The sequence below is a fragment of the Denticeps clupeoides genome, chromosome 1, assembly GCF_900700375.1.
Source record: "Denticeps clupeoides chromosome 1, fDenClu1.1, whole genome shotgun sequence".
Lineage (NCBI taxonomy): Eukaryota > Metazoa > Chordata > Actinopteri > Clupeiformes > Denticipitidae > Denticeps > Denticeps clupeoides.
This window is the reverse complement of record NC_041707.1, coordinates 39686007-39712589: the sequence shown is the minus strand read 5'-3', so window position 1 is coordinate 39712589 and position 26583 is coordinate 39686007. Positions and strand designations below refer to the sequence as shown.

At 38.8% G+C, this 26583-nt stretch overlaps 2 protein-coding genes across 6 annotated transcripts; both read right to left on the bottom strand.

The window, feature by feature from the left end:
• Positions 1-2723: 2723 nt before the first annotated feature.
• On the bottom strand, positions 2724-15270 carry LOC114792961 (mucin-5AC-like). Of its 4 annotated transcripts, XM_028984513.1 has the most exons (17): positions 15177-15270; positions 14869-14885; positions 14460-14598; positions 13620-13853; positions 13294-13332; positions 11458-12672; positions 10531-11370; positions 9604-10443; positions 8824-9516; positions 5399-5767; positions 4922-5205; positions 4620-4684; positions 4330-4511; positions 3909-4024; positions 3768-3832; positions 3498-3640; positions 2724-3423 (listed from the first exon to the last, which is right to left on the bottom strand). In XM_028984513.1, the coding sequence occupies exons 3-17, from the start codon at positions 14503-14505 to the stop codon at positions 3275-3277; spliced, it is 5280 nt and encodes a 1759-aa protein (XP_028840346.1). In that variant the 5' UTR covers positions 14506-14598; positions 14869-14885; positions 15177-15270; the 3' UTR covers positions 2724-3274. The 4 variants fall into 4 exon arrangements, with proteins under 4 accessions (XP_028840346.1, XP_028840362.1, XP_028840353.1 ...); XM_028984529.1 differs by lacking the exon at positions 8824-9516; XM_028984520.1 differs by lacking the exons at positions 14869-14885; positions 15177-15270 and adding an exon at positions 13963-14014 and having other exon boundaries at positions 14460-14509.
• Positions 15271-16296: 1026 nt separating this feature from the next.
• LOC114792946 (mucin-2-like) lies at positions 16297-23749 on the bottom strand. Of its 2 annotated transcripts, XM_028984501.1 has the most exons (7): positions 23643-23749; positions 22904-22955; positions 18906-22812; positions 17303-18092; positions 17099-17163; positions 16849-17018; positions 16297-16636 (listed from the first exon to the last, which is right to left on the bottom strand). In XM_028984501.1, the coding sequence occupies exons 2-7, from the start codon at positions 22941-22943 to the stop codon at positions 16536-16538; spliced, it is 5073 nt and encodes a 1690-aa protein (XP_028840334.1). In that variant the 5' UTR covers positions 22944-22955; positions 23643-23749; the 3' UTR covers positions 16297-16535. The 2 variants fall into 2 exon arrangements, with proteins under 2 accessions (XP_028840334.1, XP_028840329.1); XM_028984496.1 differs by having other exon boundaries at positions 17303-22812.
• Between the last annotated feature and the right edge of the window lie 2834 nt (positions 23750-26583).

The following is a 26583-nucleotide window of genomic DNA, read 5'->3' as shown; positions in this document are numbered from 1 at the left end:
TTTTGTACACTGGCAACATTTCAGAACATTTGAGTGTCCGTTTCAGAGTCCATTGTCACATTTTGGATAAAATGTCTGTCTTTGTGATGTTACATCCTACATGTCACACTTGCAACTGGCGCAGGGGTCAAACCAGTCTTGAAGTCTTGTCTTGAATCATACAGATGGCCAAACGAGTTTGAGTGAGAACCGCAATGACGTCCGTCTGGAAATGATGAGATACTTAAATGGAAACAGAGTTTCAGTTAAAATATTTCTTGCTGCTATGGTAACTCCTGTTGTTGGTTTTAAAACAAATAATTAACATTTTACATTTACCAGACGCCCTTATCCAGAGCGACGTACAATCAGTTACAGGGACAGTCCCCCCCTGGAGCAATTTAGGATTAAGTGTCTTGCTCAGGGACACAATGGTAGTAAGTGGGATTTGAACCTGGGTCTTCTGGTTCATAGGCGACTAGGCTACTACCACCCATATCAATTGCAATTAATTAAGAGACCATACATTAATAAATAAACATAATAGACTAATAAACATGGTATGTGAAAATACTAAATTTTTTTCAAAGGAAATTTCAGGGAAAATTTTAATAAGCAATGGCTTGGTGGCCATAAAACAGAAACTACACTTCACAAACACCCTCACACAGCCAGAATAATGGCAGCAAGGTTATTGTTTGTCATGGCATCTAATGTCTAGTTACAGTTGCTGTTAGTTGAGACCAAATCGGATTATCATGAAAATAGGCAGAGCAACAAAAAAAAGATGACACAACTTTACAGCAAGTATTTTGGAACCCTCTCATGTTTAGTGCAGAAGATAAAGTTTGAAATTTACCTACAAACACTGCATGCACCGTCACCTGAATTTATACGAACAGCAGTTCCTTATAATAAATCTTACTTGACCAAAGTAAACTTTTTCTCAAAACCTTTATTCAACACTCACTGTGTTTTACCTAATGGAAATTGTCTGCTTTCAATGTTTTGTTCTTGGGACTATTTTAATGAAGATCAGACAAACGAAAGATATTCTGTTGTGTTTCCACCTAAAATAAGTTAATTAAGCAAGAGCATTAGAATAATATACCATAATAAATCACTGTACTTTTACTTTTGGTACTTAAGTACACTTTAATTTACTTTAAATATCTAAATATGTATCAGTCCCATGTGATCAGAATATGGCCAATTGACAAATGTTCCCTCTTTTTTCCGTTAATTTTTACTCTTGAATATTTTTTTCATGTAAGATTGGAACATAATATTCAGGTCCTTAATACCAATTTATTGTGTAATGTCAACGTCATTTTATCACTTTCAGAGTATGAGATTTTGAACTGTCAACTGGATTTATAAAAGCTTACACCACTCAAAGGTATGGTGTTACGGAAAAACTCTTATTTTGCTTCTGGAGCTAGATATTTATTGGATAATCCAACTGTAATCGTTACAATTAATTACTCATATCATATGTGTTAATATAATTACTTCATTAATTTGACCAGGAAGGAGCGCTCAATCTGATCACAGCAAACCCTATCCTAACATTTCCAGCGCAGTCACCAATCCATCAACTGAACTAGCAATCACCCGAACAGTGTGTGGCTAAGGTAACCTCCTTGTTCAGGTCTTCTCCAATGGTATCAATGCAGTAAAGAACACAGAGGCAGGTAATCCAGGTCCAACGAATAAAAACCATCACCAGTATTTCTTACCTGCCTTCTAGACAGAAACGTTCCATTAAGAGGTTTCCAGCAGTGTAGAGTTCAGGTTAAGAAAAGAAATTGAAATTTGACCTAAATTGAATTAAATTAATTTACAAAATTGTGTTAGTTTTAGCACATTAATTAAACTGAATCCAGCAACTGTCGCCCTTGATTTACCAACGAAAAACAATTTTGGCTTTTATCTTAAACTTAAAGTTGTGTATCAGTTGTTCTGTTTGATAACTTAATTTGTTCTCCTTGTAATTCTACCATAAACCCACCAGGGTATCTCAATGTTCCTTAAATTTGACATTGTATCCATTTGTATATATAAAAAAAGAATAATACTGAAATGATTGCTTCTGTATTACAGTGAATTAGTCTATCCCAATGTAACATATGGGTGGTCCAAATAAATCCCATTTTAATGAACCAATTTAAAGAACTGCTTGTAAAATTTTAGGCACTGAACCAGCTCTTGTGATTCCTTCCTAACTACTTCTAGTCTGGTTTAGAGTCAGCAAAATGTGTCTTCTGTGGTAATTATTTTATAATTGAAAGCTGTATATAATATCATTGTGGGTTAATTACAGAGGTTCATTGAAATTGTGCAAGCTCTAAAGAATATTAGACACACCTGAAAAATTAAACACTCCTCATGCTTTTTCTAAACCAAATCCTATAAAAAGGTTAATGATGAACTAGTATCAGTTTAAGGCCCAAACTGATAAACAAGTTTCACCACTTAAAACAGAAAAGCCAGTGAGGTCCATATTGGTCCAACATTTTATCATGATGGTGAGTAAATCTGGGGCGACTAGCTCCCCATCTGGGTTCTTGGGTTCATATTAAGATGAGGCTGATTTGGACCACTTGTCTGGTACTTGTGTACCACCCATATGGGCTTGATACTTGGGAAGGGGCGGAGTCACTGTCATTTTAAACCAATTAGTGTCAGTTATACAAATTGTAACTCTGAAATGGTTTGAGAGTACAAACTCAGGCATTAAGGCATTAAATATACAGTTGTTAGTTTTATTGTAAACTACATAGAAAATATACAATTTAATCAACAACAATTAAATCAGAAAAAATATTTACATGCTAAACAAAGCTGCAAAAGACTCAAATTTATAATAAAAAGTGAAAAGCCAGTGAGGTCCATGGTTTTTAGGTGGGCACATGAAAATAGTGGGCCCACCTATTTTTTATTGAACATTTGAAGTACTTTTTCTAGCTTTTAAAAGGGAGAACTGGAGTTATATTTTACATTGTGTAACTCTACTTGAACTCCACCACTGGCCATATATTTCATTTCAAGAAAAATGTACTGTCAAAACAATCAGAGAATAAGGCTCTATTTAAGGAACAAAAACATGAATAAATGAAATTTTTTTTAATATAAAAATGCTCAAAAATGACAGTATATTCATCACATTCTTGCAACCCCCCCATCCTTTATATGGGGCATTGTATGGTCTACACGCAAAGCTATCTTTGGGTCCATGTGGTTGAGTGGATTTGAACATGGAGAAAAGAAACTTTCCAGAGGTGGAATAGATTTTTCATAGGAGCAGTGGCTTCAGCGTCAATAGCAGAGACAATCCAATGAGACTGCCGGTAGAACGCAGAGTGGGGACACTGCTTAGGTTGCTGCCGTACAGCGGTATTTCACTGTTTAGAACAATTGTATTGCTTATGTTGGAGAAAATATCTGCAAGGGAAAAAAAAAAAATCCATAATTCTATTACCAAAGTAATGGCTGTATTATTGCGCCTTTATACGCACCTTTTCCATCTATCGTGGTAATGTTAAAGGACAATGTGCCACTGCGTGCCGCCTTGAGCAATGTGCTTGCAATAGCTGTACTTGTGGGTAAAGTGGCATTGCTGGTGAAGATTAGATTGTAGGTATGAACGATTGATCCTTGGCTGAAGGAGGGGAAAGCGTGGGTGCACAGTGAGATTGAAACAGAAACAAAAGTTCCCACATTCTTCCGTCATAAGACAAGGTTTAGCATGAAAGGCAATAATGATGCAAAAACAATGGATGAGTCACCTGAAATTCATTACTGTCAACAAGATGAAATCCGGCTTGAAGTCGTCAAAGAAAAAGGGCTCAAGCTAGAAAAAGTGGATGGTTGAAAATGATAATGTCCTCATCTCACGCTCCTAAAAACACTTGGTGTCATGTGCTTACCTCGGCTTTGACGTGTGACGCTCTTTCTTGAAAAGCGAGAGATTTTGGATCTGCCAGGTCTGGAACAAATATCTCGTTGGTGGAGAACCGTGCATTTGGTGTGCTTTGGGGGCCTTCTGGAGTATCAAAGTATCATTTCTCAATCCACAACCGCAACAAGCTTAAGTAGTCTAGTGATCCTATAATCACAGCATTTCTTGTAGAATGCTGAATGTGACAGAAGCATTGTGAAGGTTAAGCTGTGCCCACACCCAACCGGGCAGGGAACATCCACTTAATTAAACCAAAACTAATCTAAACAAGAACAATACCGTAGAAACAGAACCTGGGACATGGTCTAGTGAGTGCCAGAATGGGGTGAAATTGTCTGCTTAGCATTTTGAACACTGATCTTAAATGCTGTCAAATGAATCATACTCACTTGACAAGATAATCGTTTGGATGTTCACCATTTGCAGGAAGGTGTCATTGACGGTCTCCTGAACGGCATCAACCAGGGTGTTTGTAATCTCACTGTTGGCAGGGATTGGTTCTACTGACTTCTGATTGAAGATCAGTTCCACTTCTGCTTCTACATAGTCAGCTCGACTGCGTGACTGGCGACTGCAAAAAGCCAGGTTTAACGTACATTCACTTTTTTGGTGGAATCAAACTAATATATTCTAGAACGAATGGACTATTATTTTCAGAATTAGATGCTTAATACATTACCTGAAGCCTGTCACCACAGATTTGACAAATAAGTCTCCATATTTTTTGCTGTAGATGGAATCCAACTATGAAATTAAATAAAAAATATAAAAAATATATATTCTGTCTGACGAAACCCAACACAAAATTATGGAGAGCTTGCAAGAAAGTAGCTATAATTAAAATTTTCTCTGCATCTTTTAGCAACACAATGTGTAAAATTGCCACAAGCATGAAAAGCAAAATTTGTAATGCTCAGTACAATTTGTGCGCATTTCTTGCCCCAAACCCAGTGTAGGACGTGTTGTTTAGTTTGTGCTTACCGCATCAGTAATCACTTTGGCCTGTGTCTTAAATTCATCACTCTCAGAGTCATTCAGTTCCGGTACATACGGTATGCTTATGACAAACTGGATAGTGGCGGTTGGATCTGGACGATGTGACACTACTCTGGCTGCCTGTGCTGTTGTTGTTGTTGTGGTGGTGGTGGTTGTAGTAGTTGCAGCAGAGAGTGTTGTTGAAGAAATTTCAGAGGGTATAGCTGAAGATGTAGTTGATGTAGTAGTTGTTACAGCGGCAGATACTGTAGTAGCTGTAGTAGAAACACCTGTAGCAGAAGTGTTACGTACTGTAAGGTGTATCTTTTCTTTTTTTTACTCTCAGGATTGACCATAATTGTTGTAAGTTTTTTATTATTAGGAGGGGTAGATTAAAGGTAGTTAGCGTCTGTTACAGTTTGAACATTATTAAGTGTGAACCTATTTGTGTTAGCTGTAGCACTGGCATACATTTGAATTTACCTCTTTTAATAGAAGGTGTACTTGTTGTAGCGGTTGGGGATTCGGTTCCTGTTCCAACTCCCATAGCAGCCAAAGAGGTTGTATTAATTGTCATAGTAGGTGGTACTGTCATTTTTCCAGCAGATAGAATGCTAAAAGCTTCTGTAGTGCTAGAAGAAACTAGTTCTGTTCCAGTTGTAAGCATTTTAGTTGATTCCACTGGAACCAACCAAACATGTGTACTTTTTGGTTCTGTTGTTGCCATGTTTAGAGAAGGAGTGAGAGCAGTAGTGACCATTTTCACATGAATTGGAATGTCAATTGAGTTTGGAACTGCTGTTGTCGTAGAAGAACCAACGTTGCCAGTAGTGACTGGAACTTCTCCTGGCGCTGCAGTTAATGGAGAAAAAGTGAGATTGAATAGAACCTGATGCAATGTCATGAGCAGCATTGGTAACAGATGTTATATTATCTAGGGCTGCAACAACGAATCGATTGAATCGATAAAAATCAATTACTTATAGAGTTGGCAACGAATTTCCTAATCGATTCGTTATGTCGCGCGACGCGGAGACGTTTGATTATTAAAAAAAAAACTTTATTTGAGCGCGGAGCGGAGTGAACACACTCGGTCTCTCTCGCGCACAGATGCTAGCAGAGTTTGCCGCCTCATAGACAGCGCGGAGCAAAAATAATTAAAAAAAACAAGCGGGCGGTAGAAGACAGATACATGGCGGAGGCAGAGAAATCTGCGCAAAAATATGCAAAAGCGACATGGCACGGGAGCACCACGGCAATGATCCAGCACCTGAAACACGTGTTTCATGAGGAGGAAGAAGGGAGTTCAGCAGCAGGGTAAGTCGCTACAGAATCCTACTTTTGTTCCGCTTTGAAGTGAGGAACGCAATGTCCCTGGTGCTGGTGTTTAACTCGCCGTGGAGGAGAACTAGACGGGGACTTACAGCGCCACCTACAGGTGTGGAGGGGGGATGAAACAGCGTTCGGACTGTTCTCTGCGTCTCCGTGTGGACGACTTGCCTATTGTGTCCCTGAGCGAGACACTTAACCCTAAGTTGCTCCAGGGGGACTGTCCCTGTAACTACAGATTGTAAGTCGCTCTGGATAAGGGCGTCTGATAAATGCTGTAAATGTAAATGTAAAGGTTTACCTGTCATCCAGCTTGACAGGCATGACAAGTTAGCGTTAACGCGTTTATAACAGTAGTAAAGCAGGGTGCTATAGTTACTTTGCATTAAAAGACTAAAGACATGTTTTTATTCACCAGCCTTTTTTGGACCATTCATTTTCATTTCCAGTCCAAATGTCTAAAAAATCTTAAATCAAGATTACTAGACAAGAAAAATGAGAAAATTAAGTGATGCTTAAAACTTCTGTTTGAGATTATATCTCATTAAGATTAGTTTTCTTACCCCATTGGCAGATAATTTTGCTTGTTTTAAACAAACAATCACTTAATTCTGAGATGTTTTATCAGAAAACAAGACATCATTTCTTATGCCATTTCATGTGTCTAGTAAATGTATCTTGATTTAAGATTTTTTTAGAGATTTGGACTGAAATCAGGACAAAACTACTAAGTTAGAGTTGAGAGTTTGTGAGTGTGTGCGTCTGCGATTGTGTGCATCTGCAGTGTAGTGTAGAAAACAAGTTCTGACATTCAAACAAATCCTGTTAAAATTTTCTGATTTGTATTGTTCTTAATTTTTTTATAAATTATTTATTATTCTGGCAGCTCAGGTGGCACTTTATTTAAAAAAAAGTCTATATTTGGTAGATGTAAAGCATACATGTGTATGTTTTTTGTGTTAATCCATTTTTATTTTATTATTATTATAACAGCTCAAGGAGCAACATGTTTGTGCACTTTCTAAAGATTTTTGTTCTTTTTTTGAATAAAGGGTTGGAAATGAATGCTTTTCTTGTTTTTTTTTTTTTTTTTAATCCGATTCTACAATTGAGCAACTGGTTGATCATTAGGCAGAGTATTAGTTAGGGAGAGTGTTCCACTAAAAGTGTAAACTGTTCTTCTAATTAATTAATCTGGTCTCGGGATCATATTTGAAGTTGTGGTAATCAAAGAGGTGAGTCATAATGGTCATAAATTTCATTGTGGTAGCTTGGTCTTCGGCACTAGACTGAGTCTCCACATTTCCTGCCATCACATTTGTAGCTGTAGTAGATTGTGTAGAAAATTAAGCCTAATGTTCTGCTTAAACAGCCGACATTGATGTACATTATGGAGATTTAGTAGAGGTGAGAGCACCAGTGGCCAGTTTACCAGGACCAGGAGGAATGGCTATTCCAATGGCAGTGTCAGCAGTAGGAGCATGTGCACTTAACTGCCTGTACTGGTGGTTAATGCATCTGGTGATGTGGCTATGTGTGTAGTAGTGGTGGTGATCATTTCCGCTTCAGTAGAGAATGTAAGTGTTGCGTTACTCCGAATTTCTATTTTAGGCCTTGTAGTGAGACCATCTGGATTTTTGCTGGTCTTTGCGGCACTTTGTCAGTAGCAGAAGTTACAATTATTGTATCTACAGTAGTGGCTTTCGCCTCATCTTCATTAAAGTGAAAGTGAAGTGATTGTCACACGTGATACACAGCAGCACAGCACACAGTGCACACAGTGAAATTTGTCCTCTGCATTTAACCCATCACCCTGAGTGAGCAGTGGGCAGCCATGACAGGCGCCCGGGGAGCAGTGTGTGGGGGCGGTGCTTTGCTCAGTGGCACCTCAGTGGTACCTTGCCAACAACCTTCTGATTACGGGGCCGCTTCCTTAACCACTAGGCCACCACTGCCCTAGTAATGTATCAGTATCAGTAATGTACACACCATGGGACCAGAAAGTGAGTGCGTGTTCAGAAACTAGGAACCCCAGTGTGATTGGGCGCAAGGAGGCCAGTAAGTTTACTCCGGTTTAATCTGCGAACGTGTGTCGGTGTGAGCTGCAACACCCCACGGATGTTGACATTTGCGTCAGGGCAGGAAGGGACAGGACGATAAGGCAAAGGTGATAGGAGAGGAGACCAAACAGGAGAGATCTTACTTGGTAAGAAGTGAATGAGAGGCGAGTCGAACTGACAAAAGCCATTCAATGACTGAGTAGCTGGCAGTGGCCATCTTGGCAATTTATGGAAGTCACGTTACCTCATCTCCATGTTGCTCCCTGTCACGTAAATGGAATCATGTCACAGGTACCTTGAGTGGCACCTTAGCGGTTCAGGATTTGAACCAACAACCTTTCGATTATGGGTCTGTTTCCTTACCCGCTAGGCCACCACTGCCCCTTTATTGACAGTAATGTAGTAGTATACTATAAAGTAACAGGTAAGGTTTTAGTAAACTCAGCAGTTGTTAGCATTAGTAGGAACTTCTATGTGTGTCATATATGTTACATGTATATGTTACAGTTATAATTGTACCTGGACCAGAGGCTGGGAAATCCTTCCTAATGCTTGGAGAGTATGTAGAAATTGTTGTAGATAATACAGACGTACTGTCAGCAGCAGGATGTTCTATTACATGGTTTAAATTCATAGCCACTGCCGTGTAAGTGGAGTAAATGTCTGAACTGGGAGTTGATCCAGCAATTCTAGGAGACGAAAGTGCAGTAGTAGCTTCACCTGAATGGACCGTCTGTCTTTTTTCATTACCAGAAGTAGCCACAGAAGGTGTTATACTGGGAGATGTATGTATGATTGCTGGAAGAGCTGCTCTATCATGACCTGCTGAAGGAGCAGTAATGTCAGCTGAAGAATCAGTTGCGTTGACTGTATCTTCTGAATGAGAAGTCATGGCTGCCATAGCTAATTTAGTATCAATGTTTGTGGAAATACTGTGGTCATCCCTTGTATTAGCCAGTCCTTCTGTTGTGGATTTTTCATCAGTACCAGCAGAAATAGTGGCCTTTCTGTCTAATGGAGTTGGTTTTCCATGATGGATGTATGAAGAATTGAGTGTAGTTTCTCCAACAGTGGACACTTCGCTAAGGGTTGGGGACATTTCAGAACTAGAAAATGTAGTAGTACCAAAAGATCCACCAGTAGTACTTTTTGGTCCAAATGTAGTGGTACTCTGTTCTTCTAGTGTCATTGATAGAAATAGAGTAGATTGTTCTAAAATCATGATAGTAACATACTTAGTAACAGAAGTAACAACAACAGGTCTATGAATTTAAATTGTACATTTGGATTTTTTCTTACCTGCAGTAGAAGCTGTAGAATGATCCAAAATGCTAAGTGGTGTTCCTGGTACAGAGGATACTCTAGACATTCTGGATGTACTGTCAGCTGGTGGAACTTCTTCTTGGGTTTTTACATCCGCAGGCGGTGCAGTGTAAGGCATGGAAGTCCAAGCAGCAGGAGCTGGGGTTGTCAGTGTGGAGCTAGCTGAAGGTTCTCTTGCAGTTAATAAAGTTAAAAATGTAGCAGACTTTTTTGTAGAGTCTGAGGTTTTTAAATTCATAGCCACTGCTGTGTAAGTGAAGTAAATGTCTGAACTGGGAGTTGATCCAGCAATTTTAGGAGACGAAAGTGCAGTAGTAGCTTCACCTGAATGGACCGTCTGTCTTTTTTCATTACCAGAAGTAGCCACAGAAGGTGTTATACTGGGAGATGTATGTATGATTGCTGGAAGAGCTGCTCTATCATGACCTGCTGAAGGAGCAGTAATGTCATCTGAAGAATCAGTTGTGTTGACTGTATCTTCTGAATGAGAAGTCATGGCTGCCATAGCTAATTTAGTATCAATGTTTGTGGAAATACTGTGGTCATCCCTTGTATTAGCCAGTCCTTCTGTTGTGGCTTTTTCGTCAGTACCAGCAGAAATAGTGGCCTTTCTGTCTAATGGAGTTGGTTTACCATGATGGATGTATGAAGAATTTAGTGTAGTTTCTCCAACATTGGACACTTCTGTAAGGGTCGGGGACATTTCAGAACTAGAAATCGTGGTAGTACCAAAAGATCCACCAGTAGTACTTTTTGGTCCAAATGTAGTGGTACTCTGTTCTTCTAGTCTCATTGATCGAAATAGAATAGATTGTTCTAAAATCATGATAGTAACATACTTAGTAACAGAAGTAACAACAACAGGTCTAAGAATTTAAATTGTACATTTGGATTTTTTCTTACCTGCAGTGGAAGCTGTAGAATGATCCGAAATGCCAAGTGGTGTTCCTGGGACAGAGGATACTCTAGACATTCTGGATGTGCTGTCAGCTGGTGGAACTTCTGCTTGGGTTTTTACAGCCACAGGCGGTGCAGTGTAGATGGTGGAAGTCCAAGCAGCAGGAGCTAAGGTTGTCAGTGTGGAGCTAGCGGAAAGTTCTCTTGTAGTGAATGAAGTTAAAAATGTAGCAGACTTTTTTGTAGCGTCTGAGGTTTTTAAATTCATAGCCACTGCCGTGTAAGTGGAGTAAATGTCTGAACTGGGAGTTGATCCAGCAATTTTAGGAGATGAAAGTGCAGTAGTAGCTTCACCTGAATGGACCGTCTGTCTTTTTTCATTACCAGAAGTAGCCACAGAAGGTGTTATACTGGGAGATGTATGTATGATTGCTGGAAGAGCTGCTCTATCATGACCTGCTGAAGGAGCAGTAATGTCATCTGAAGAATCAGTTGTGTTGACTGTATCTTCTGAATGAGAAGTCATGGCTGCCATAGCTAATTTTGTATCAATGTTTGTGGAAATACTGTGGTCATCCCTTGTATTAGCCAGTCCTTCTGTTGTGGCTTTTTCGTCAGTACCAGCAGAAATAGTGGCCTTTCTGTCTAATGGAGTTGGTTTACCATGATGGATGTATGAAGAATTTAGTGTAGTTTCTCCAACATTGGACACTTCTGTAAGGGTCGGGGACATTTCAGAACTAGAAATCGTGGTAGTACCAAAAGATCCACCAGTAGTACTTTTTGGTCCAAATGTAGTGGTACTCTGTTCTTCTAGTCTCATTGATCGAAATAGAATAGATTGTTCTAAAATCATGATAGTAACATACTTAGTAACAGAAGTAACAACAACAGGTCTAAGAATTTAAATTGTACATTTGGATTTTTTCTTACCTGCAGGAGAATGATCCGAAATGCCAAGTGGTGTTCCTGGGACAGAGGATACTCTAGACATTCCGGATGTACTGTCAGCTGGTGGAACTTCTGCTTGGGTTTTTACAGTCACAGGCGGTGCAGTGTAAGGCATGGAAGTCCAAGCAGCAGGAGCTGGGGTTGTCAGTGTGGAGCTAGCTGAAGTTTCTCTTGCAGTTAATAAAGTTAAAAATGTAGCAGACTTTCTTGTAGCATCTGAGGACTTTCCAAGTGCTGATTGCGTTGAAGTAAAAGTTGAAATAGGAGTGTTTGAATTAGCAGGTGAAGGTGAATAACTAACAGCAGAATCCGCAGTCTCAAAAGCTTTAGTATCAGCAGCCACTTCGATATCAGGTATTGATATTTCTGTTATTGGGGTTGAGGTTTCAGTAACAGTAGGTGCACCTGTACTCACTGGGAAGTCATCTGTCATTCTAGGTTCTAAAGTCATTGTGACGCTGGATGTACTGAATAGGGTAGCTGTACTTGATTCCCTGGTAGAACTGACGCTGGTGGCTTTGGCAGATATTTCCACTGGGGTTTCTGGAACAGTCACATCAATAACAGGAGCTGCTTTGTTATAAAACTTTGATAAAATTTGGCTGAATGATGTATAAGCCTGTGGGGTACTTTCAGCATCTGAAATGGGAGAAGTTGGAGTTTCTGAAGAGAAATGAACTAAATCATTAGAGGAATAAGTTGCGGTTGGAATTTCATCTTTAACAAAGAATGCATCTGCTGCAATCAAAGTGGTGAATTTGGTCACAGTAACTTCAGTGGTCGCAGAAGCTCTTTCAGCACTGGTTGTTGTATGTTCTGGAAGCTCTGGTGGACTTTTTGAGGTATGGATGACCTGTGTGGAGCTGGTCGGGTTTTCTGTTGTAGCAGATGGGGTGACATCAGGAGACTCAGTTGATGGTGCAGGTGAAGGAGTACTGACAGGAGTAGCAACAGAATGTGCAGAATGTACAGAATGTATAGGTGTTCCTATAGTTCGTTTCACAGAATCTGCTGTTCTAAATGTAGTGCTACTTGGAATTTCAGGTGCAGCAGATGGAGAAGAAGCAGTTTTTCTGGTAGGTTTATCAGTTTGAATACAGGAAGGTAATGTTAAATTGGTAGTTGAAGGTTCAAAAGCCAGTTGAACAACTTCAGAAATTGTGGTCATGGTTTCCTTAAATGCAGATGTGTTGAAAGCTGTCATAGAAGGACAGGAAATGGTCACATTAGGCAGTGAAAATAAATTTTCATTAGTGCATTTTTTTTACTGTGTCAGTTTATAATAAATAAGACACACAAATATTTACAGCACAAAACCTTTTTCACTGTGTCCCTCCATAAAAGGACTGTTAGTGTTGTAGACATGTTAATGAAATATTCGAATTTTCTAATGCATACACCATTGTTTAGTACTTTTCTTTATTTTGCAGACGCTTTTATCCAAAGCGACTTACAGGAGGACGACACCAGCAATTCTCATTCAGTTTCTATAGATTGTGAGTTACAAAACTAAGAGCCCTGATACGGCTGAATGAGGTATTGTCAGGAATAGAACATGCTGGGGAATTGTTAAGTGCTAGACAATTTTTTTTGTGTGCAGTGTTTGCATGTGCATGTGTGTGTGTGTGTGTTAGACTCGTCTGAAATACTTTTTACACAAGTGGGTTTTCAACTGCTTCTTAAAGGTGGTGGTAGTCTCGGCTAGTCGAATGGAGCAGGACAAGTCGTCCCACCAGCCAGGGACAACAGCTATATCCTTCAGTATATGAAGTGAATGTTTAACTATAATTAAACATGAAAAATGAAAGCGAAACACACCTGCAGAACGGGTCGGAGCTGGAGACAAGCTGGTTTTTGCTAAACAAAAGATGAAAACAAAACACAGATCCATGATAAGGTGACTTTTTTTTTTTATTCAACTTCAGCCCTGCAGTTGCCAGCAGCCTTTTCTATTGTCATTATTCCCCAGAAACTAATATTTCTCCATATGTGAAGTTTAATGTTCCCTTGTTGGGATAAGAAAATCAGATTTTCATGAGCTACCAACAAGTAATCAAAATGAAAACAAAATATTTAGATGTATTAATTAATGTAGCATATTACGATTATGATGGCCTGGAGTTTGATGTAGCATGAAGTACTACCTTTCTTCCGGAAGCAGCGACACCGTCGATAGCGTCTTGGAGCCGCAACTTTTTTTGAAGCTGAGGCAACTTGTCCTCTGCTGCCTGGACTTTTTTTGAAAGCTGTTCCCTCAGATGCAGTCCGTCTGTCAATAGGACCCAATGCTGGACCAGTGGTTACCTGGATCAACTTCAGCGTCTCAACAGCTGTGATGTTGTCGTGAAGCTGATGACAGTGAGCTATAGTAAATATCCCTGTGTGGAAAAAAATGCTTTTACTTTATTTTATCAAAACTTGGTGAGAATGCCAATGTTATTGATTCTGAATAGGCACAGTGGGTGCTCTTTCAAAATGAAACATGACCTGAGAACAGGAGGAGAACAGGAGAACAGGAGTAGATCATCTTTCAAATTATCTGTAAGAAGAAGTCCAATAAGGGCCCAGTGACAATTTATCGTCACACTTCATGTGAGATAAGTATGTATGTTGCTAATAAAATTCCTCAGACGACACGATTCTACAAAAAGTAAATGTGGTTGGGAGATATTTTATGTTTTTTTTCCCCCACCTGCTTCATTTAGATTTTTACACATGCATTCATTCCTGTCCGTTAGCACTGCAGCACAATTTTTCTAAAACAGATAAAAAAAAAATAACTGTGCCAAAAGGTGAACAGTGATGAAAAACGGCTTCTATTTCTCCAGATATCTGAAATGGACCACGACACTGTCACGTCCGTGAGCTGACGGGGGAAGGAAGCGCCGAGGCGGGACATACTGGGAATGGGATTTAATTAATAATAACCCAAATGGCACGAGGGCCGAAAACAGGGGAAAGAAAAGGGGAGAACATAAACTAACCCGCAGGCGTGTGCCGATTGCCAGAACTGATGTGCCCGGTCCACATAAAAATGTTGCAGCCCCGATCAGCTGCTCCAAAGTTCCTTATAACCAGGTTCCGCTGTCATGCAGATTGGTGCGAGGTGCGTCTCCTGGTGTACTTAATCGTGACAGACAGAGTGGATCATACCCAGACTATCATGGTATGGAGTTGGCAAAGTCAATGGTAGCTTTCGGTAGTACCATTCATAGCATGAAGTATGTAGAGATTTTGAAAAGACATCTTTACAGTTCACCAACAATATCATATTCTGCACATATAATATTCTATGGCAGTGAAGTATAATTCAGTGAAGTATAATTCATTAATCACTATTGTCGTTTTCATCAATTTAAATACATGATGAAATAATGCAGAAATAATACGTACTGCCCAAGTGATGTCATCTGTGCAACCGGATGGGAGATGCAGGAAACAGAATTGCGATTTAATAACACAATTAAATGAGAGGAAATAATGTCTTCTCATTTTCGTAAATGAAAACGAAGAGACATTTTACTATAGGTTTTATCTTGTAAACCATATTTAGTCTCATTGTTATTCATTTGCGTCGTCTTCATCATGTCAAACTGATATTTCGACATAAATTTTTAGCAAAAGCAATGCATGCACATATAATTAGCTGTTTTTATATGTAAAAAAAAAAACAAGACAAGACAACAAAGTACATAACTTACCTTATTTATAGACAAAATCTAATGACATCAGGATCACAGCATTTGCTGCGCATTCAAGAATGAAACAGCATACAATGATGTTTGTTCCCAGACGTTCACTGGGGAATGAGGAAATTATTGCGCAAAGATGCCATGCATGTCTGAAAAGATTAGGGCAATTTTCCGTGAAGTGTAGTGCAGTCAATGGAAAGGAATCAATTTCATCTCATTTTATATCAGTTCTGTGTCAGTCACACATGCAAAACCTCTGTCTACTCTTTTTTAACTACACCACAATAGTAAAGATAAAGACCACTTTCACTGTTTCTGGTCATGTTTTCGTGTTGTGTACTTGTGCAATTGTGTGCTCTACACCACAATAACCATATATATAAAACACTAAAGTCTGATGGCTTGTGGGAAGAAACTCTGTTGCTGTCTGGTGGTTTGGGCCTCGATGCTGTGGTACTGCAGGGGGTGGGAGGAGCCATGTGTGAAGGGTGGGAACTGTCAGCCACAATGCAGGAGGCCTTTCCGATGCAGCGCCTCTTGGTGAACCCCAGCAGTAAGATCGGAGAAACCGCTTTTTTCTTTTGTCCAGGGACTCATTCATCGTGGAATGAGGAACTGTTAAGACAACAGACAACCGTCACACCCATCACAAACCGCGCTCAAAGATACTTCTGGAATTTGCACAAGCATGTGTTCTTGAAATGGGTGGTGACATTTACTGTAAATTGGAGTGCATTAAGCTGACAAAACGGGAAATAAATAATATATACATATATAATGACAGGTAACTGAATACATGGGATGAAAGTCTGAATATATTGAATGAAAGTCTGAATGAATGAAACACTTAATAAAAATATATTTTTCATCATATTTATACATATTTATGTTAATCCCAAACCACCAAGAGGTCCCCATGAGCAAGGAATCGTTCCCACACACTGACACACAGACATATAGCAGGACAAACATGTTTAGTAAAATCTTGACTGTAACATGTAATGAAACTCTTACAGTACAATTTGGGATTTGCCTAAATATTGTCCTTGTGTATTAATTGGCCAGGCACACATCAAACCTTAAATAGTAACAGTAGGCCAGTCTACATGGAAAAAAACATGAAGCTCTATGAAAAAAAAAATCAATAAATCATTGTTTATTTCTTAAATGCATATTGCGATTAGCACAAAGCTCTTTACATACATTTCAGCTACTGAAGATTTAAAATGATATCACCTTATTCATATTAGGAACACAGTGCTATACATTGCACATATGTAAATATTGTTCACATAATTTATTAATTAATATTTTAAATAATTATTTACATTCACTTTTACGATGGCTGTAGAATTGTGGCAAATGACATTACAATTGCCATATTACAAGCAGTGGAAAGACCATGAGAGTAATCAAGTTGACTTTAGTTGCAACCACTGGTGCAGTTGCAGATGCCAAACCAAGCACACCTTGGAAATGAATGAAAAATAAAATGTTAAAGTTAAATTGCTAACTGCAAGTTAAATTGCTAAAAGGTTATCCAGCAACTAATTAAACAATAAGCATCATAATACAGGCATCAAAAACAACATTTACAAAAATGTGCATTGAATTAAACCCAAATATATGTAAACATTTTAAGCTGTATATGCATATAGTGAATGAAAATATATGTGCTTACTTTGGTATGATGCAGGGGTGATTCTCAGAGGGCTGTTTAGATTTGGATCTGTCATTGCTTTTATTAGAATGTCTTCAATACTTTTCAGATCTGGAAAAGGCTCTGCTGATTTCTGGTCGAACATAAGCTGCACATTTGTAGTTACCTCTCCCAGTGCACGAGTCTGCTGACTGTAAAGTGTACAATGTTTAATTAGAATTTCATTTGCAGCCAAATACATTGTAATCTTCAAGGAAATTCTCCAAATCACCTGAAGCTTATCACAATTGTTGTTGCATAACCATTTCCATATGATGACTTGTAGATTTGGTCAAGCTATCATAGTGTGGTAAAGAAAATAAAGTGAGAAAAAAGGAACCAAATTAAATATGTCATTATAATATGTGATGCTCAATTATCTAAAAAGAGAGCTTAAGTGTTTATATGGATTGACAAAGTGATATGGAATTCTTACCAAGGAAATAATTTTCATCGCCAGATCCTGATATTCTGGACTTGAGCTGTTACTAAGAGCAGGTGTATATGATACATTGACACTAAGGGACAGTGCTACAGGTTGCAATGATATTGTTGTTGCAGCCATAGTGGTGCTCGCTACTGTTGAGGTTGTTGTTTGTGACACAGTTGTTGCCACAGGTTGTGTCGTTGTTGTACGCTCAACAACAGAGATTTTTGTTGTTTGAGCCATTGTTGTTTTTTGTTGGGTTGTTGTAGAGGGCTCAGCAACAGCAAATGTTGTTGTGTGTTTCTCTGCAGTAGTTTCTGTCTCTGTGATTGATTGTAGTTCTGTAGGTGGTTCAGGTTTTTTTGTTGTAGGCTCAGCAACAGTAATTGTTGTTATTTCTGTTGTAGTTTCTGTTGTGGTAGGCTCTGCAATATCATTTGTTGCTGTTTGTTCCATTGTAGTTTTTTCAGGTTGTTTCATTGTTGTTGTAGGCTTTATTAGTGTTTGTTTCTCTGTAGTTGTCTGCACATCTGGGATTGTTGTCTTGGCCCTACATGTTTTTCTTGTTTTTTCTGTAATGTTTGCTGTTTGTTCCGCTGTAGTTGTCTCGGTCTGAGTAATCATTTCTGTTGGTGTTGTTTCAGGTTGTGTTGTTGTAGGCTCAGCAACAGTGATTGTTGTTGTTTGGGGTTGTGTTGTTGTAGGCTCAGGAACAGTAATTGTTGATTGTTTTTCAGTAGTAGTCTGTGCCGCTTTGAATGTTGTCTCGGCCTGAGTAATCGTTGTTGTTTTTTCTAATGTTGTTTCAGGTTGTTTTGTTGTAGGCTCAGCAACAGTGATTGTTGTTGTTTGGGGCTGTGTTGTTGTAGGCTTAGGAATAGTTATTGTCGTTTGTTTTTGTGAAGTAGTCTGTGTCTCTGCTATTGTTGTCTTGGCCTGACTGCTTTCTTGTGTAATCTTTGCTGTTTGTTCTGGTTTAGTTGTTACAGGTTGTTTAGTTGTAGGTTCAGCAACAGTGATTGTTGTTGTTTGGGGTTGTGTTGTTGTAGGCTCAGGAACAGTTATTGTTGATTGTTTTTCAGTAGTAGTCTGTGCCGCTTTGAATGTTGTCTCGGCCTGAGTAATCGTTGTTGTTTTTTCTAGTGTTGTTTCAGGTTGTTTTGTTGTAGGCTCAGCAACAGTGATGGTCATTGTTTTATGTTGTGTTGTTGTAGGCTCAGGAACAGTTGTTGTTTGTTTTTCAGTAGTAGTCTGTGCATCTGAGATTGTTGTCTTGGCCTGACTGGTTACTTGTGTAATCTTTGCTGTTTGTTCTGGTGTATTTGTTTCAGGTTGTGTTGTTGTAGGCTCAGGAACAGTAATTGTGGATTGTTTTTGTGACGTAGTCTGTTTATCTGCTATTGTTGTCTGGGCCTGAGTAATTTTTGTTGTTTTTTCTTCTATAGTTGTTTCAGGTTGTTTTGTTGTAGTCTGAGCAACAGTGATTGTTGTTGTTTGGGTCTGTGTTGTTGTAGGCTCAGGAATAGTTATTGTCGTTTGTTTTTGTGAAGTAGTCTGTGTCTCTGCTATTGTTGTCTCGGCCTGAGTAATCATTTCTGTTGTTTTTTCTAATGTTGTTTCAGGTTGTTTTGTTGTAGGCTCAGCAACAGTGATTGTTGTTGTTTGGGGCTGTGTTGTTGTAGGCTTAGGAATAGTTATTGTCGTTTGTTTTTGTGAAGTAGTCTGTGTCTCTGCTATTGTTGTCTTGGCCTGACTGCTTTCTTGTGTAATCTTTGCTGTTTGTTCTGGTGTAGTTGTTACAGGTTGTTTAGTTGTAGGTTCAGCAACAGTGATTGTTGTTGTTTGGGGTTGTGTTGTTGTAGGCTCAGGAACAGTAATTGTTGATTGTTTTTCAGTAGTAGTCTGTGCCGCTTTGAGTGTTGTCTCGGCCTGAGTAATCGTTGTTGCTTTTTCTAGTGTTGTTTCAGGTTGTTTTGTTGTAGGCTCAGCAACAGTGATGGTCATTGTTTTATGTTGTGTTGTTGTAGGCTCAGGAACAGTTGTTGTTTGTTTTTCAGTAGTAGTCTGTGCATCTGAGATTGTTGTCTTGGCCTGACTGGTTACTTGTGTAATCTTTGCCGTTTGTTCTGGTGTACTTGTTTCAGGTTGTGTTGTTGTAGGCTCAGGAACAGTAATTGTGGATTGTTTTTGTGACGTAGTCTGTGTATCTGCTATTGTTGTCTGGGCCTGAGTAATTTTTGTTGTTTTTTCTTCTATAGTTGTTTCAGGTTGTTTTGTTGTAGTCTGAGCAACAGTGATTGTTGTTGTTTGGGTCTGTGTTGTTGTAGGCTCAGGAATAGTTATTGTCGTTTGTTTTTGTGAAGTAGTCTGTGTCTCTGCTATTGTTGTCTCGGCCTGAGTAATCATTTCTGTTGTTTTTTCTAATGTTGTTTCAGGTTGTTTTGTTGTAGGCTCAGCAACAGTGATTGTTGTTGTTTGGGGCTGTGTTGTTGTAGGCTTAGGAATAGTTATTGTCGTTTGTTTTTGTGAAGTAGTCTGTGTCTCTGCTATTGTTGTCTTGGCCTGACTGCTTTCTTGTGTAATCTTTGCTGTTTGTTCTGGTGTAGTTGTTACAGGTTGTTTAGTTGTAGGCTCAGCAACAGTGATTGTTGTTGTTTGGGGTTGTGTTGTTGTAGGCTCAGGAACAGTTATTGTTGATTGTTTTTCAGTAGTAGTCTGTGCCGCTTTGAATGTTGACTCAGTCTGAGTAATCGTTTCTGTTGTTTTTTCTGGTGTTGTTTCAGGTTGTTTTGTTGTAGGCTCAGCAACAGTGATAGTTGTTGTTTGGGGTTGTGTTGTTGTAGGCTCAAGAACAGTTATTGTTGATTGTTTTTCAGTAGTAGTCTGTGCCGCTTTGAATGTTGTCTTGGTCTGGTTAATCGTTTCTGTTGTTTTTTCTGGTGTTGTTTCAGGTTGTTTTGTTGTAGGTTCAGCAATAGTGATTGTTGTTGTTTGGGGTTGTGTTGTTGTAGGCTCAGGAATAGTTATTGTTGTTTGTTTTTCAGTAGAAGTCTGTGCCGCTTTGAATGTTGTCTCGGTCTGAGAAATCGTTTCTGTTGTTTTTTCTGGTGTTGTTTCAGGTTGTTTTGCTGTAGGCTCAGCAACAGTGATTGTTGTTGTTTGGGGTTGTGTTGTTGTAGGCTCAGCAACAGTGATTGTTGTTGTTTGGGGTTGTGTTGTTGTAGGCTCAAGAACAGTTATTGTTGATTGTTTTTCAGTAGTAGTCTGTGCCGCTTTGAATGTTGTCTCGGTCTGAGTAATCGTTTCTGTTGTTTTTTCTGGTGTTGTTTCAGGTTGTTTTGTTGTAGGTTCAGCAACAGTGATTGTTGTTGTTTGGGGTTGTGTTGTTCTAGGCTCAGGAATAGTTATTGTTGTTTGTTTTTCAGTAGTAGTCTGTGCCGCTTTGAATGTTGTCTCAGTCTGAGTAATCGTTTCTGTTGTTTTTTCTGGTGTTGTTTCAGGTTGTTTTGTTGTAGGTTCAGCAACGTTGATTGTTGTTGTTTGGGGTTGTGTTGTTGTAGGCTCAGGAATAGTTATTGTTGTTTGTTTTTCAGTCGTAGTCTGTGCCGCTTTGAATGTTGTCTCGGTCTGAGTAATCGTTTCTGTTGTTTTTTCTGGTGTTGTTTCAGGTTGTGTTGTTGTAGGCTCAGCAACAGTGATTGTTGTTGTATGGGGCTGTGTTGTTGTAGGTTCAGGAACTGTTATTGTTGTTTGTTTTTCCGTCGTAATCTGTACCGCTTTGAATGTTGACTCGGACTGAGTAATTGTTGCTGTTGTTTTTTCTGGTGTTGTTTCAGGTTGTGTTGTTGTAGGCTCAGCAACAGTGCTTGTTGTTGTTTGGGGTTGTGTTGTTGTAGGCTCAGCAACACTGATTGTTGTTGTTTGGGGTTGTGTTGTTGTAGGTTTAGGAATAGTTATTGTTGTTTGTTTTTCAGTAGTAGTCTGTGCTGCTTTGAATGTTGTCTCGGCCTGAGTAATCTTTGCTGTTTGTTCTGGTTTAGTTGTTTCAGGTTGTTTTGTTGTAGGCTCAGCAACAGTGATTGTTGTTGTTTGGGGTTGTTTTGTTGTAGGCTCAGCAACAGTGATTGTTGTTGTTTGGGGTTGTGTTGTTGTAGGTTTAGGAATAGTTATTGTTGTTTGTTTTTCAGTAGTAGTCTGTGCTGCTTTGAATGTTGTCTCGGCCTGAGTAATCTTTGCTGTTTGTTCTGGTTTAGTTGTTTCAGGTTGTTTTGTTGTAGGCTCAGCAACAGTGATTGTTGTTGTTTGGGGTTGTTTTGTTGTAGGCTCAGCAACAGTGATTGTTGTTGTTTGGGGCTGTGTTGTTGTAGGCTCAGGAATAGTTATTGTCGTTTGTTTTTGTGAAGTAGTCTGTGTCTCTGCTATTGTTGTCTCGGCCTGAGTAATCTTTGTTGTTTTTTCTTCTATAGTTGTTTCAGGTTGTTTTGTTGTTGTAGGCTCAGCAACAGTGATTATTGCTTGTTTCTCTGCAGTAGTCTGTGCATCTGGGATTGTTGTCTTGGCTTCACTGGTTCCTTGGGTAATCTTTGCTGTTTGTTCTGGTGTAGTTTGAGGCTTAGCAGTTGTAGTTGGTTTTATGGTTGTAGAAGTCGTGCTAGAAACTTTACTTGTTGCAGTTGTTTTTGACTTTGTAGTACTTTTGGTCTTTGCTCTTGTGGTCGTTTGGGGCTTAGTAGTTGTATTTTTTTGGGGGGTTGTAGAAGTCGTACTAGAAGCTTTAATTGTTGTAGTTGTTGGCTTTGTAGTAGTTTTGGTTGTAGTAGAGGTCGTTTGGGGTTTAGTTGTTGTAGATGTTTTTTGGGTTGTAGATGTCGTGCTAGAACCTTTTGTTGTTGCAGTTGTTGTTGGCTTTGTAGTAGTTTTGGCTGTAGTTGTGGTCGTTTGGGGTTTAGTTGTTGTAGTTGTTTTTTGGGTTGTAGAAGTTGTGCTAGAACCTTTTGTTGTTGCAGTTGTTGTTGGCTTTGTAGTAGTTTTGGTTGTAGTAGAGGTCGTTTGGGGTTTAGTTGTTGTAGATGTTTTTTGGGTTGTAGATGTCGTGCTAGAACCTTTAGTTGTTGCAGTTGTTTTTTGCTTTGTAGTAGTTTTGGCTGTAGTTGTGGTCGTTTGGGGTTTAGTTGTTGTAGTTGTTTTTTGGGTTGTAGAAGTTGTGCTAGAACCTTTAGTTGTTGCAGTTTTTGCTTGCTTTGTAGTAGTTTTGGCTGTAGTTGTGGTCGTTTGGGGTTTAGTCGTTGTAGTTGTTTTTTGTGTTGTTGATGTTGTGCTAGAACCTTTAGTTGTTGCAGTTGTTGCTTGCTTTGTAGTAGTTTTGGCTGTAGTTGTGGTCGTTTGGGGTTTAGTTGTTGTAGTTGTTTTTGGGGTTGTAGAAGTTGTGCTAGAACCTTTAGTTGTTGCGGTTGTTGTTGGTTTTGTTGTACTTTTGTTTGTAGTTGTAGTTAGAGTGGTCGTTAGTTCAATCCCTGATACTTTTTGAATGAATTATAAATAGTTAAAAATCTTTTATAAAACATTAAATTAATTGAATTTATTTTCATTAATTACATTTTTTGTACTTACCTATAATGACCAATAACGCCAGAAAATGTATTTTATCCATGTTTGCTATTCTCTGGAACAGTGTAGAAAGGAAAATCACATTCTAGAACTAAAGGGAACTACATACTCAGATGCATTCATGACCTGCATGCTCAGTAGATCTAAACACATTTTTAGACACATGTAGGTGCACCATGACTGTCTTGGACAAAATAAAAGAAACACAATTTAAAGTAGTCAGGAGCACAATGTGATCTAGAATTAAATAATTAAAAGATCTGTGACCTTATTTCCACCAATTGCTAATTAAACATTTAAAAATTTTAATGTAAAATTATGAAGTTTAAATGAATTATTTGTATCAGTGCAGTCTGGGAATTAAATGTAACTTGCTTGAACAGTTAAAAATTGTGCCTCTGTGGTTGTTGTCTGAGCATGAGTGTTTTTTTTTTCTTCAAAAAGTATCCCTGTACTAAACACTGTGGACTCATAGATTTAATATTGTTCATATTTGCAAAAAAAAAAAAAATCACATTCACATTCCAAAATATCATATTCATTTAAATCTGATATTGACATCTGCTTATAATATATTTAATAGATATGAAACTTTTCATGAAAACACAGATTTCTAATAAAAATTACAAATGCACTTTTTAGCTTAAACACTTATGTTAAAAACTATGTTATAATACTACATTCACCTTTGACAATTGTTAGAAAATTGACATATTCTGACTTTAGAAAACATACTACTCACCCACTCCAGCTAACAAAATTGCTACCGTGCTCTTGACTTGTTAAAATGTCATTAATTTACTCTTACAGAACTGTGCTCATCACTGGATGCGCTTGCTAGTGAGCGAATCCTTTTTATCTTCTGCTTTTGTATGTCAAGATGCCTTAGAGGTGATTCCACATCCCAATTGCCAAAGGGTTCTCAATAAACACGCTGTTGCTGATATTCAGCATTCCAAATCAAAGGAAATATGAGAAGCTTTGAAGTGAAACTTGTTCATTGACTCCTGTCCTTTGAATAGGTTACATGTCACAAGGAAATCTGGCACTAGTAAAATTGGATGGAATAAAATATTTAATTCAAAGTATTTAATTATTCCTATTTCATTCAAAGTCATTGACAATTCATTGTTTCAGTTTTGTATTTGAGCAATAAAATGCAAAGATTGCAAGTTTCAGTTAATGTGTGGATTATTGGTGGGAAATGAAGGGTTGGCCCCTGGTGTATCAGTACCTCCAACACCAACAGAGAACATGAAAAGGAATTACATTTTCTAACACACTTCCTTGAACTATTTATGCTTTCCAACATAAATTGAATATTAGTGTAGTGTATTCTCAAAATTTGTTGCTACTCTGATCTCAAAGATTCAGCCGATTACCAATGCCCATGCTTTGGTTTACAGACCATAGGTTTTTGCCATTAAATTATGACAGGATCCTCACCACTGTATGAATGAGCTTTTAAACACAATGTCTGCAAATCGTTCAACAAGACAGACAAAGAAAAGAGCTTAAATGATGGGCTGGACTTGGCCAACAGCCATCAGTTAATACCTGTTCACATAGACAATCTTGCACAACTAGCATAACAGGTGCTTACAAATGTAATTTAGGGAACATTAGATTTAGTTTAATGCCATTCAACTTTGTCCTCATTCCTGTGTGTAACCACAGATTTCCATAGTGTTTCTATACTCCAATATGATAAATATTTGGACCTGAGGCCACAATGTGTTTTTCTCAAGGCTCTTTAATAAATGTATTATTTACATTCTGGAATTTCATACAGGAAACAGGAAACAAACATTTAGATAATTTTGCAATGATTGATCACACAGGTATGCTTTATTCCACATTCTTGCCACAAGTTTTGTGAAACAACAGATACACCATAATAGTGAAACCGCTGTGACGTTGCATATTTCAGTATTTGAAAATGTAAATTATGCAAGTGAGTGGAGCATGGAAAACATGGAGGTGAGGACCACAGTTGCAGCTATATCTAGAACCATATATAGACCAAGAAAGAACCTAGATATAATGCATGTCAAAAGGCAAAAATATAGACCAGCATTCAAATGTTATATGAACTACACAATGTAAGTTGTCTAATTTTCCACAAGATGGTGCTAGTTTCCTATCATTACAACTCATGGTTGAATATTCCTCATTGTCTCTCTTGCTGTCTCTTTGCATATGAATTTCTTCTAAAAGCATATTCATTACTGTGGGTCCCTACAAATGGTCCACAATCGTGGAATCAGAGAGAAGATTCTGCTTAATGGTGAAAGTGAAAGTGAAGTGATTGTCATTGTGCAACACTGCAGCACAGCACACGGTGACACAACGAAATCTGTCCTCTGCTTTTAACCATCACCCTTTGTGAGCAGTGGGCACCATGACAGGCGCCCAAGGATCAGTATGTAGGGATGGTGCTTTGATCAGTGGCACCTTGGCAGCTCGGGATTTGACCCGGCAACCTTCTGATTACGGGGCTGCTTCCTTAACTGCTTGGCCACCACCGCCCCAAATTGTACAACAATTGGTGCTATTTGTCCTACCAATAGTTTTTGGGGGCACAATAAAGTGAACATAGTAATACAGTGGCACATGTGTAGATGTATCAGACAGTTATAAAGATTAAATGTATAAGCACACATGTATAACATACAGTGGGGCATAAACACATTTGACAGCCACCGATTGTGCTAGTTGTCACACTTTAAAAAGATGAGAGCGGTCTGGAATTTTAATCATAGGTACACTAACCAGGAAATCACATTGAATACTTTTCAAAGAATACATTTGTATTGTGGTGCAGAAAACAAAGATTTAGCATCTACAAAAAAGCAAAAATTCTGTCTCAGTTACTTCTTCTATCCTTCACTTGTTACCTGTATTAATGGCTCCTGTTGGTTATCTGTATAAAAGATCGTCTGTCATGTGCACACCCAGGAATTTTGCACTGCTGACAATCTTGACAGCAGTTCCCGCGGTGTGCAGTGGGGTGGGGACAGTCGGTTTCTTCCTGAAGTTCTTCCTGAAATCTCTTTGGTTTTAGTGTCATTGAGTGTCAGGTTAATGCTCTTGAACCAATACACCAGATGTGTTACCTCCTCTACGTAGCTCCTGTACGGAGACTCATCATTGGTGGTTGTGATGATTTGGTTCGAACTGTACTGTGCAGCACATTTGTGTCAACGGAGTGACCAGAGATCTTATTCCCAGCAGGTCCAACTTGCTTACCAGTTTCTGAGGGATGACAGTATTGATTAGAGTAAAGGATATAGCTCTGGACTGATTCCATTTGTGTTGCAGTTGATGACTTTGTGTCCTCTACAGTGCCCCTCCAGTATGTATTCCCATGCTTGGTCCTCTCCTCTTTTAAATATATCTCTTCCCTCTGGGTTCTATCTTGAGTAAATACGGTAACGCTTTGCATTGCTATGCGGATGACTGCCAAATACAATTCCTGTGCTGCCAGAAGTAAAGTAGTCTGCTCTATCTCACCTCCAGTCAAGTATGAACACCTCACACCCATTTTATCTTTCCTTCACTGGCTCCCTGTGAATGTTAGGATCAATTTTAAAATCCTTCTACATCTCCATGCTACTTCAGCCATACATACCCTCACGACCCTTAAGGTCTGCAGGCCAGCACACTTAAGTTCTCCTGGAAAC